This window comes from Electrona antarctica (assembly GCF_951216825.1).
Source record: "Electrona antarctica genome assembly, chromosome: 24".
NCBI classification, from domain to species: Eukaryota; Metazoa; Chordata; class Actinopteri; order Myctophiformes; family Myctophidae; genus Electrona; species Electrona antarctica.
This window is the reverse complement of record NC_136803.1, coordinates 33043940-33057054: the sequence shown is the minus strand read 5'-3', so window position 1 is coordinate 33057054 and position 13115 is coordinate 33043940. Positions and strand designations below refer to the sequence as shown.

At 45.1% G+C, this 13115-nt stretch overlaps 1 protein-coding gene across 1 annotated transcript in view; it reads left to right on the top strand.

The window, feature by feature from the left end:
* Positions 1–12587, top strand: part of gckr (glucokinase (hexokinase 4) regulator) — a gene marked incomplete at its 5' end in the record, with an annotated part of 12724 nt that extends 137 nt beyond the window's left edge. Inside the window, 18 exons of the mRNA XM_079495941.1 lie at positions 1483–1632; positions 2200–2268; positions 2367–2435; positions 2969–3042; positions 3620–3686; positions 4863–4916; positions 5080–5174; positions 5811–5916; positions 6356–6474; positions 7291–7389; positions 7576–7673; positions 8248–8324; positions 8858–8954; positions 9077–9174; positions 9787–9864; positions 10135–10278; positions 10930–11064; positions 12280–12587. Of these exons, the coding sequence (XP_079352067.1) occupies positions 1483–1632; positions 2200–2268; positions 2367–2435; positions 2969–3042; positions 3620–3686; positions 4863–4916; positions 5080–5174; positions 5811–5916; positions 6356–6474; positions 7291–7389; positions 7576–7673; positions 8248–8324; positions 8858–8954; positions 9077–9174; positions 9787–9864; positions 10135–10278; positions 10930–11064; positions 12280–12393 (1743 nt within the window). The 3' untranslated portion in view covers positions 12394–12587. The remainder of the gene's footprint in view (positions 1–1482; positions 1633–2199; positions 2269–2366; positions 2436–2968; positions 3043–3619; positions 3687–4862; positions 4917–5079; positions 5175–5810; positions 5917–6355; positions 6475–7290; positions 7390–7575; positions 7674–8247; positions 8325–8857; positions 8955–9076; positions 9175–9786; positions 9865–10134; positions 10279–10929; positions 11065–12279) is intronic.
* Positions 12588–13115: the final 528 nt, after the last annotated feature.

Here is a 13115-nt window from a genome sequence, read left to right as displayed (position 1 = left end):
GTGTGTGTTACAAACGGTAAAATCAGAAAGCAGGAGTTCTTTGAAGTTCAGTAACATCCTTGCATCCAGACCAGCCCATGTTATGTCCAAGTGAAATATTCCAAACTCCAAGTCAACACTTAACTAGAGAAAAGTATCACCTGCAAGGAATTTCCTGACAGAAAGTATAACATGTCTGCAGTGGATTTTTATGAAACAAACACTAGAAACTAGAAAGAGGATAGGTGATAATTCAAGCTTTCCGTACAGCTGCTGCAATGTTGGTGAGTTTGACGTCGTTTAATACAATCAGATAGGACCTTTCTTTTTGGATGTATGGGCTGTCAATGGGAAATTGCGGCTAGTTGCCACCCTGCCATCCTACTATAAATGCGCCACGTCTCTGCGTGCGTGCGTACGTGTGTGCGTGCGTACGTGTGTGTGTACGGTTGTAATGCACGTAACTCGAGAACCGTTTGACCCACCGACTTCACATTCGACACACGCGTTCCACACCCCCACAGGGAGTGCAGTGCCAGGTATCGAGTCGGTCGGACCCACGGTTCTCCAGAACCACCACAAAAGGCTCTGGTCAGGCTCTGCCAGTTGCCCTAATGAGGCCAACTCTTTTCACCTGGGCCAGGCTCTGCCAGTGGGCCTAATGAGGCCAACTCCTTTCACCTGTGCAATTTCCAGGAGAATGAGACTAGCAGGACACTGCCAAAGACATGAAGAACTGCCTGCCAGCAAACTAGTGCTGTGGGAACGAACACACGGGCATCGATCACGAGGACTAACTGTGGATGTACTCAGGAACGACGCAGGAGCAGATGTACAGTATATGGAGAACCGGGATAACTGGAAGCGACGATGGAGGGCTCGTCTGAGGACGACCTAGACTAGTGTGCATATATGGTCTATATAGCAGGGACGTACATACATAGACATCAAAGGGGGCTTCAGCCCCTGCCCTTTTACCTGTCTGTAAAACAAATGCCCTGTCCAAATGCCACTCATTTCCATGCCATGCCGGAAGGCAGCATTCAGGAGAATTGCTTTTTTCCCCGATGTCTCCTGAACTTGAACACAGCATTTTGTGTGCAGTTGCCGGCGGCCGTTCATTGGGCCGCCTCAGCATGACAGCATCATGTTCTCATTCCATCTTCATACCGGCTATTTAAACTGGGAGTTTGCATTTCTTATCCTGTTTGCTTGCTTGCTGCACACACTGATACTGCAGGCAGCGCTGCTGTCTGCTTAAACTTTTGCTGCTCACCCTCCTTCTCCACCCCAGCTACCACCTGTCAATTGGATCTGCTGTTTAGGTAACGGGGGATTCGGAGTCCCTATATGGTTGGGGCTGACGCGTTTGATCAGAGTACCTAAAAAGCAGATCCAATTCATCACCATTGCTCATTTTATATTTAATATATATACATTTCATCCATTCATGAGTTGTCTTGAGTGAAATTTATTTCATTCATTGTTCAACGTGTTTGTCAGCATCCAGACTATGAGCCCCACCTCCCTGTCTCAGAGAAGTCCAACCCCTTGACCCGTGACATCGACCGGGCCTCTGCCAATCAAATAGTGAGGCTGTTACAGGCCTGTGACGCCCAGATGTTCCAGGAGGGGGCAGGAAACATGTATGAGGTAAGGTCAAAGAGGTCAGTGTCTGAGACAAAGGAATGCTACGATTTAGTCATTCTATGTCTACAGAATGAGAGGACGTTTGGAACCGAACCGCCACAAGGAAGGACCCCTGGGGGTCCACTTTTAGAACCACAGCCTTAGATGTGTGTCACATAATAACATATGGACAAGCACAGGAGGTAGAGCAGGTCGTCCAATGATCCATGGGTCGGCGGTTCGAATCCCGGCTCCTCCTGTCTACATGTCGAAGTGTCCTTGGGCAAGACACTGAACCCCAAATTGCTCCCGATGTGCTGGTTGGTACCTTGCATGGCTTCCGCCGCAATCGGTGTATGAATGTGTGTGTGAATGGGTGAATTACGCACAATCTATGTAAAGCGCCTTGGATAAAGGCGCTATATAAATGCACCATTTACCACTAAGCACATATTATGCACCTACAAACTCACTTGCACAAATGTATTGCCAAGCAAGACAGAGGTGGAGAGAGACACGTACGTATGTGTGCATGCAGGGCCTTTACACTGTGTGTGTGTCTCTGTGTGCGTGCGTGTGTGCGCTCTGCAGAGGCTTTTCAGCCAGCGTGTGGTGAAAACCATGATGGAGGTAGCGGCGCATGTGGAGCTTATTCTTAAGGTACGTGTATTATACTGCTCTCCCTTCTTGTTCCTCACACGACACACTGTCTGTCTCAGTCTTGCTAATAACCATCTCATCTGCTGCTTCCTCAACAGGAGCCGGAGGAAAGCAGGATTGTGTTAAGCGGTTGCGGAACCTCTGGGCGCATAGCTTTCCTCATTGCGGTAAATGTTTTAATCGTTATTATTTCTGGGCGGGAACCCCTTTTGGTGTTTTAAGCATTATCTTATACTTTAGCTATTGAAAAATAGCAGATCGTGAAAATGTGGCGCATATCTATATATTCTTTCAGAGCGAACGTTTTTAACTCAAATCTTTGCTTCTGGGTGGGTCCCTGGAACAACATAATATATTTTCAGATGGGGGGGTCAGCGGCCAATTACATATATCTTTGGGGGTCCTTGACACGATGTTTGAGAACGACTGACATAGAAACATAGGCTTTTCAGAAAACTGTCAGGATTTAGAAGGCATTTGTAGAATCGTCCTCAGGTCTAAATGGGTTAAGCAGGACTCCCTGCACCTTCAATGGAAGGCTACTAATACTATACATTCCAGAATTAGGACAGGACTGAATTCAAGCCATTTTAATGGCTTAAATGTGGGTCCCGGCCGGGCAAGGCTTTGAAAATACTGCTGCTGGATGTCATGCAAAAAGGCAAATTCTAAACGTCTAAAATGTCTGTTTCATTCTCAGACGAGCTTCAACAGATTACTGAGAGAAAAGAACCAGACTCCTGTCTACTCGTACCTTATTGCTGGAGGAGACAGGTGTGTTACCATGAGGACCTCTGGGTGTAAGCACACCTGGGCTTCCATGCACGGCCAAAAGCCGCTCCTAGCAGGCGTCTCTTCCTGGTTTTTAGACAGCTGGTGGATGGAAATGAAGCTCCACCGACGCGGCAGAATGCCGGAAGCGCTTGCCCCCGTGGCATTCTTCCACGTGGGTGGAGCTTAATTTCCATCCACCAGCTGTCTAAAAACCCGGAAGAGACACCTGCTATATAGGAGCGGCTTTTGGCATCTTGGTGACGCTAAAGTGTGCCTGCGCTGTCTCTGACTCTCTTTTCTGCTCTACATACACTACATGCATGACCTGTACATGTTTTATGCTATATATATTCATTTGTGTTTCCATGTGAAGCTTTGTGTACATTTAATAATAGATTTAGTCATTGTTTATCCTGTCTATAAGGATGGAGGTCAAACCCTTTGGTTTCCTTTTGTTGTTTTATTTAATGTTTTTAAACTCTGTAGCACTTTGAGGTTTGTGCTCAAAATGACAAGTGAGGCAACGTTCTCCTTCTGCGTCATGTGATGTTCTTTATTCCTCCATGTTTTTCCTCAGAGCTCTACTCTCTTCCCAGGAAGCTCCTGAAGATGATCCCCAACTGGGCATGCTCAGTTTGAAGACGGTCAGGCTTGTACTTTCATTGTATGCTATTGACCAATTTGACCAGGGACGTGCAGAGAGTGTTTACACTGTTACAGAGGCAGGGGCTGAAATTCCGTAACAGGGCACTTTTGGAAGAAAATAGCCGATCTACAAGCTCTCAACGCGTCAGTTTTGCACAAAGAAAACACAAACACAAAAAACGGCCATAGCCACTTGCCAAAATGTGCCAAAGATTTGCTGACCTCATCACATTTGTGATGACGGCCATGGCCGTTTTTTAGCCCAAGCAGTGTTTTTTGTGCAAAACTAATGCTTGGAATGGATTGAAAATCATGAAAACCCCCTAGTTTGACACGTCACATGCTATGCATGACATTTCTGCCTTATATAGGTTATTAATGGTAGGGTCACACCCCTATAATAAAAATGCTCAATACCGACAGCCGGTCAGCAAGTGGATTCATGAAGGTATATATCTAGACAATATAGACAATATTATTTATTTACACTTGATTCACACAAAATCAAGTGTAAATATATAAAGACAATACATTATATTACACAACTATTAGCCAAAGAGCATTTTGTTTGATCACGCGACCCCTAATTAGTATTTGACCCCCATCCGAAAACGAATTGTGCCACCGGCTCCCATACGAGATTTGTGTTGTTTGAATATTTCAATAAGGTTCCAAAACGTTATACATTTCACAAGCTGTGAGCTTGTAGGCTATCTTCAAACAGCTGATTTACTAGGGGGTTTAACCCCCTAGTAAACCCCCTAAACCCCCTAGTAAACCCCCTAGTAAATAAGTTAATATTATTAACTCATTTTGCTGGGGAACTGTGGACTGATTAGTCCACAAATCCCATATGACATAAGGGTGTGCCAGCAGATGTCACTGTTGAGGTTTTTTGCCTGTTTTCATTGCGCACAGAGAAAACCCCAAACCACAGAAAAAATAATCCACTGCATTTTCAAAGTTCAGGTTGTGTGGGTGTAATTGAGGTCATATACAACCTAAAATAAAAAATAAAAATAAATAAAAATGAATGTCATGAAACCTGTAAGAGAAACACAGCTAAAAATCGGAAAAACAGTAGACGGTAGCAGTAGACTGCTGGTGCGTTTTTCAGATTTTTAAAAAACAAAACAAAAACACTTATCTGTGTGTGCTTCCTGTCTGGCCTGCAGGTCTGTGAGGGGAAGAGGCGGGTCCTGTTCATCGGCATTTCCTGTGGTCTCTCGGTATGGCAATTATTGTTCTAACTGGTGGAATTCTGAATTCTATGTATTTGACTCACCAATCTGCAGGGATATCAGAGAAGAAAAGTGTGGCATTTATTATGTAGGTGCGTGCGTGCGTGCGTGCGTGCGTGCGTGCGTGTGTGTGTGTCACTGTTTCCTGTAGGCTCCATTTGTGGCGGGGCAGCTGGACCTATGCCTCGAGCACCCTGAGGTCTATACTCCTGTACTGGTTGGCTTCAATCCTGTGTCTCAGGCTAGGTGCGTGATTGATTAATTGATTGATTGATTGATTGAAGTATTTATTAACAGTTTGCAGAATTACAGTACATTTGCGTATAGAAAACAACCACATGGGCAAATTATATACAGCATAGTCTATAAGTGACAAAATACACGAAATGGCGTTGCCAATTAAGTATAAATGGTCAATTTATATAGGGCCTTTATCCAAGGCGCTTTACATAGATTGTGCATTACATTCACCCGTTCATACACCGATGACAGAGGAAACCATGCAAGGCACCAACCAGCACATCAGGAGCAATTAGGGGTTCAGTGTCTTGCTCAAGGACACTTCGACACTAACTCTGGGGGAGCCCACAGGGTTCGAACTGGGAACCTTGCGGTTCCCATCCGGCCACTCTACCTCTGAGTCACCGCCGCCCCTAAGTAAATATATCACAACACTTTACCAAACTAACCAAACTAATGCATCAACACATCAAAAGATTGGTCTTGTCTACTGACTAAAAACATGTATGGCACTGTAATGCCGTGTAAGGCCACTATATGCATCGCTGACATTAAAGCACACTTATAGCGTGTGTGTGTGTGTGTGTGTGTGTGTGTGTGTGTGTGTGTGTGTGTGTGTGTGTGTGCGCGTGTACCGTGTAGGGATGAACCCATGCCGGGCGGCACACTGACCTTTAAAACTGTGGTCCAGAGGATGGAAGCACTGGAGACAAATCATAGAGCATTCATCCTCAACCCTGCCGTTGGAGTAAGAGGAAATACATTACTTTCAATTTCACTGCTGTGTCCGTGCGTGCGTGCGTGCGTGCGTGTGTGCACATGTGTGTGTGTTCGACTAGAAAGACCAGACTTCATATAGCTGAACAAGTAAACCTGCATTATCCTCATTGTCTCCGTAAATATACCAATAAACAGATTGTGGGGGGGAAAAAAGAAATGGAAAATAAATAAATAAAATGTAATTTTGTGAACCGAAATGGCAGCTTCCTGGTTCGGATTTACTAGGTGTATAGTTACATAATCTTAATTCGGAGATTGTGGAATAGTTGGAGTGTGTGTGTGTGTGTGTGTGTGTGTGTGTGTGTGTGTGTGTGTGTGTGTGTGTGTGTGTGTGTGCGTGCGTGCGTGCGTGCGTGCGTGCGTGCGTGCGTGCGTGCGTGCGTGCGTGCGTGCGTGCGTGTGGTAAGCCTGAGGCCATCAGTGGGTCTTCCAGGATGAAGGGGGGCAGTGCGACTAAGATCCTGATTGAGAGCGTCCTGACAGCTGCACACGAGGCTGCTTATAGACACACACCTGTGTCACACAAGTAAGACAATTAGACCCACAGTCAGTGTTGGGCAATATTACTCAGGAGAGTAATACCTTACACTACTCGTTACTGGGTAAAATACATTATAATAATATTACAGTACTATGTGAAAAGTTACTTGTTACTGACCAACTCTGCACACGGTATAATACCGCTATCATACAAGAAACCATATTATGCACACAAGCACCTGATGTATCAGGTACACATTTGGGAAAGGTGAATCAGAAACATAAACATATAACTATAACTAAAGTGCGGGCTGGGTCTTGGCTGCAGGGGGCTACATGGGGAATGTGCACACCAGTGTTATTTTTGGCAGCAAATTTAGATTTTAGTTTTAGTCATAGTCTCTTGAATAGTTTTCATTTAGTTTTAGTCACATTTTAGTCACCTGGATTGTTTTAGTGTTAGTCTAGTTTTAGTCGACTAAATATCATGACATTTCAGTCGACTAAATCTACAGTTGATTTAGTCGACTAAAATGTATTTTGTCGTAATGACTGTAATTTTTTTCACTTGCTGAAAATAGACGATCTACAAGCTCACAACGCGTCGCAGCAGTCCCTCCCTAACATTTTAGTCTAGTTTTTATTTCTTGACGAAATTGTCAGTATATTTAGCCTTAGTTTTAGTCATCATAGCTTAGTTTCCATTTAGTTTTCGTCAGTGAAAAAAGGTAGTCGACGAACATTTTTCGTCTTGGTTTTAGTCGAAGGAAAACAACACTGGTCTTGGCTGGGGGCTACATGGGGGAATGTTCACATCACCCCGCACCACCCGGACTAAAGTGCATGGCTTCCTTCTTTCCAGGGGCATGATGGAATGCATGGAGGCGTACGAGAGAGCTGTGAACATCACGTACACGGAGACCGAGGGCATAGCAGCGCTGGTGGAGGCCGCAGGACACAGGTGGAGAGCATGGAGAGACACACTGTCGAATCCTACCTGTGTTGGTTCATCTATATAGGCTATAGCTGAGAGCTATCAGAGCTTTTCTAAGCTCGGCCGGCGTGTGTGTGTGTGTGTGTGTGTGTGTGTGTGTGTGTGTGTGTGTGTGTGTGTGTGTGCGTACATGTGCGTGTGTGTTCCATGAAGTTTGCAGCATGGCAGACGGGTGTGTTACTTGGCCTGGGGATCTCTGGCAGTGGTGAGCCTCATCGATGCCAGCGAGTGCATCCCCACATTTGGAGCAGGTAAGGGGGAGAGAGAGAGAGAGTTTTAAACATGTTTATAACATGTTTAAAACATTTAAATACTGCTGTCAACTTTCAAAAGTATAAAGCGTCTCCTATATGGATGTATTACTATCTCTGGCAGAAAATGCACAATCTTTTTTTTTTTTTTATATATAGTTTCACAAGATAGTATTACTCAAAGTGTTAATGTAACACAGCTCTGTTTACACGTTTATTTTATTGTTTTATCTTGATTGTTTTGTTCCACTTTTGCTTTGACAATGTAAACGTATGTTTTCTCATGCCAATAAAGCTCCTTTGAATTGAAATTGAAAATTTAGAGAGAGAGAGAGAGAGATAGAGAGAGAGAGAGAGAGAGAGAGAGAGAGAGAGAGAGAGAGAGAGAGAGAGAGAGAGAGAGAGGAACATTGTGGATGGAAGGAGGTAAAGAGGGATTGAGAGATGTGGACTTATGCATAGAGGAAGGGAATGCAGGAAGGAGAACAGTTTCATTAAATAGATATTCTACGTATGATTCATAATGATTGTGTGTGTGTGCGTGTGTGCGTGCGTGCGTTCGTGCGTGCGTCAGACTATGAAGACATCAGAGCCTTTATTCATGGAGGTTATCGGGAGCTGAACAACACTGAAGGTCCTCTAACGACACTGGTATTTGTTTCTGCTCACATTAAAAAATAAAAATCATTATTATTCTGTCTGCCAGACAGCAGACAGACACCAATACAACGTTTCATGAATCTAAATTCCTTGAAGATGAAATACTGGAAACTATCAAATAAATAATGCATTAATTAATTAATAATGCATCTTTTTTTATTTGCCTTGGTCATCAATAAACCATATACATTTTTTCCCCGCCAAAGACGGAGTGCATGCCTTGGAATCCTTTTTTTTCTTTACAAGTCTGCATTTTACACCTTTGGGAATTAAGCAGTACAACTTGAAGGAAGAATACCTTTTTTGTGTATAATCCTGCCCGTATCAAAGAGGACCCATCTATAAGAGCCCCCAAAGTTTAGCTAACAATGAATCAATTAGTTAACAAGGTAACATTTAATGACCTTGGACAAAATGTAAATGTGTCTCTTTGTGTATGCTAATATATCTATGAATAGACCTAAATTATTTCATTTCTCATTAAAATAAATAAAAGATAATAATCTTCTTATATCATTTGTAAGGGTCCCCAGTTCTGCATAGCCCACGAGGACTTTGACCAGCTGGTTTGGCCCTCTCTTAACGACAAAGACACCGTTGTTCTCATCTACACCGACTGCAGTGAGTATGTGTGTGTGTATCATACAATGTCAAGCTGAAATGGTCTTTTAGTTTTATCCACTTCTTATGAGAGATTACGTCTCTGACACACGTTGTGTGACTTCTACACCCTCTCTTCCCAGATGACGTCAGTGCTGTGGAGGAGCTGGCTGAAAGAGTGAGACAGAAGACGTCCAACCTCCATGTTCTCTGTCACGGACTGGATGGAACCACTGCTACTGTAAGACCAGCTGCTTAACCCATTTTAGGCGGGAACCCCTTTTAGCTATTGAAAAGTCTTGAAAATGTGGTGCAAATCTTTGAATATATATTCTTTCAGAGCAAACGTTTTAAGTCAAATCTTTGGTTCTGGGGGGGGGGGGGGGGGGGGTCTCATTCTCCACATTCAAAGATTTTCCTAGAAGATTTGTCATTGGTCGATTTGCCTGTCTACTTCCTGCTTGGATAGTCATTTCGACCGCGGTTTTATTTTTGACCAATGACAAAGCTTCTAGGAACATCTTTAAATGCAGATTGTGGCTCCTGGATGTGTCACAGAGACTAAATATTGTGGGAGTCATTGCTGGCTGTCTGAATAAAAAAAAAGGTTTTAAAATGTTTACATATTATTGCTTATAGCTACTTTAAGCCTGACTTATAGGCCTACTGTAGTTGTGTGACGGCGACACCCATGCGCAAAGACAAGTATAACTCAGGCGGTTTCATTCAAATAAATGAGTGTGTGTGTGTGTGTGTGTGTGTGTGTGTGTATGTGTGTGTGTGTGTGTGTGTTTGTGTGTGTGTGTGAGAGAGAGAGAGATTAATGAGAATCCCACATACCATTCCATTCCAGGGCAACATCACTTGTCTGTGTTCATCAGTCCTAAACATCACCTGGCCTTCATCTGTTCCACAAAACTCACTGCACATGGTAACGCACGCACGCACGCACGCACGCACGCTCGCACGCACACACGCACGCACCTTTATGAGGGGCGCTAGCCCCTCCTATACATCCAGCTTTTAGTGTATGTTCACAAACTTTGTCCAAGCACAAACATTACATTCCCATTGACAATGAATGGAACATTTTACGTCATAGTGTCTGAGCAAATTGACATATAGTGTCTAATTTACTCTCTCTCTCTCTCTCTCTCTCTCTCTCTCTCTCTCTCTCTCTCTCTCTCTCTCTCTCTCTCAGTACCGGGAGCTGTCCACCAAGTTGGTGCTGAACGCAGTGAGCACCGGAGCTCACGTCTTGAAGGGGAAGATTTACCAGAACCACATGATCGACGTCCAGGTGACCAACACCAAGCTGTACCACAGAGCCACGCGCCTACTGCAGGTCTGTCCCCATTAACACCAAGCTGTACCACAGAGCCTTACTGCAGGTCTGTCCCCATTAACACCAAGCTGTACCACAGAGCCACACGCCTACTGCAGGTCTGTCCCCATTAACACCAAGCTGTACCACAGAGCCACGCGCCTACTGCAGGTCTGTCCCCATTAACACCAAGCTGTACCACAGAGCCACACGCCTACTGCAGGTCTGTCTCCATTAACACCAAATTGTACCACAGAGCCACGCGCCTACTGCAGGTCTGTCTCCATTAACACCAAGCTGTACCACAGAGCCATGCGCCTACTGCAGGTCTGTCTCCATTAACACCAAGTTGTACCACAGAGCCATGCGCCTACTGCAGGTCTGTCTTCATTAACACCAATCTGTACCACAGAGCCCTACTGCAGGTCTGTCTCCATTAACACCAAGCTGTACCACAGAGCCACACGCCTACTGAGTGGGGGTCCCGAGGCCCACTGTGATCTATCTATCCTTCTGTAGAGGCTGAGTGGGGGTCCCGAGGCCCACTGTGATCTATCTATCCTTCTGTAGAGGCTGAGTGGGGGTCCCGAGGCCCACTGTGATCTATCTATCCTTCTGTAGAAGCTGAGTGGGGGTCCCGAGGCCCACTGTGATCTATCTATCCTTCTGTAGAAGCTGAGTGGGGGTCCCGAGGCCCACTGTGAGAGGGCTCTGCTGAGAGCCATCTACAGCTCAGAGGAGCTGCCGGCTAGCATCACTTCCTGTGACCTCACCACACACACACTCACTGCCAGCACCAGGAGCAAGGTACGGAGCGAGATGGATGGATGGATGGGTGTATGGATGGATGGATGGATGGATCAACAGGTGTACATAATATACATACATTACATATGCATGCCTGAGCGGCTGTAGCTTAGTGGAGGACACTTAGCAACTTCACTCTATTTTGAGGGTCGCTAGCCCCTCCTATATCCAGCTTTGAGGGTTTGTGTAAACACAAACCTTTTTCTAACACAAACATTGAATGCCATTGACTATGAATGGCCAGCTTTGAGTGTTTTTGTGGCTTCACACAGGTGCGATTTTTGTGTCCTGTGGACAGTTCGGAAACCCACCTACCAGGAAGCCATTGCCCCTGCGTTAATAATTTGTTTTAAATCTTTAAAAATCACACCCGTGTGAAGTGAGGGGCGCTAATATATTAAAGTCTATCTCATGTTGATTAGGTGATGTAATGGTGACAAACGGTGCCAACACAAACATTAAACGCCATTAACAATAAAGAGACAATAGGCCTGGGCCGTGGCTCAGCGGTCCAGGCACCTTGGCTGGTAATCCAGTCTAGCAGAGTAGCAGTGTGCCGCGGGTTCGACTCCCGATCCCGACAGCCTTCACTGCATGTCACTTCCCCATCTCTCCCCCCACTTCCTGTATACTGTCTGTCCCTCTGTAAAAAATATAAAATAAAGACGGAAGCTGCAAAAAAACACTTTAAATAAAGAGACAATATGACGTAAACGACACATTATGACATACATTTTCCCTTCATTGTCAAAGGTTTACAAAACTGACTTTGAACTAAAGACAAACATTAAACCTGTGTATAGGAGGGGCTAGCGCCCCTCAAAAAAAGGGTAGGTGTCTGAAGTGCCCACAGCCCTCCTATGAGACACTGATCGAGTAGAGAAAAATGGGACCATTTTATCATGAGCATTAGTGAGGACCAATTATATGATACAGTATAGTTGAAAATGGGTGAAGTCGTCCTTTAACAGCTCCCCCAAGCGCTCATCATGACCATCAAAGCAGCCGCTTAACAGCTGGGTGAAGCTGAATTTCCCCATGTGGGATTAATAAATGTCTCCAAATCAAAGGGGAAGGGAAGGGAAGGGAAGGGAAGGGAAGGGAAGGGAAGGGAAGGGAAGGAGTAGGGAAGGGAAGGGAAGGGCAGGGAAGGAAAGGGAAGGCTAGACAAATGTAAGGAGAGGTAATCACTCTGTTTGTGTATTCTCTGTGCAGGTGGTCCCCCTGGCTTTGATATGTCTGCTGACTGGCCGTTCCATCCAGGAGGCACAATCTCACTTGGAGAGTCGACCCTGTGTACGCGACACTGTGGTGGCCTGTCTGTCATAATCAACTGCACGCACGCACGCACGCACACACGCGCACACACACACACACACACACACACACACACACACACACACACACACACACACACACACACACACACACACACACACACACACACACACACAAAGCAAAATATCTCTGCTGTCTAACTGCTGTCTTTGCTGTCTAAATATCTCTGCACCTAACTCCAAAATGTACAGGATGTTCAGGAAATTAAGAAAACCTTATATTTTGAAAACAAAGCAATACTGCCTCATTAAAGTTGGTGCTGTGACTTTATATACTGTCAATTACTTGCATGAGAGAGGGGGAGAGGTGGTTAGTTGCTTTATAGTTGTACACACACACACACACACACACACACACACACACACACACACACACACACACACACACACACACACACACACACACACACACACACACACACACACACACACACACACACACACACACACACACACTGCAAAACCCCATGCCTTCGGCCTGGTGGAGACAATGATTGTCTGTCAGATAGCAGCAGGGACACTGGAGGTTGGTTAGATTGGGTTTTTATGGAGAGTCTTGGAGCACACTGCGCCATGAGCTACAGTAGCATGCCCTCTTACTGTTAAAATGATCCAGAAAAGACAGCCAATCTGAACCCCATCCACACACCACTTGTGACAGCACTCTCCAGGCCCATGATGGCCTAGCTTAGTCCTCAAGTATGGAGGTTATCA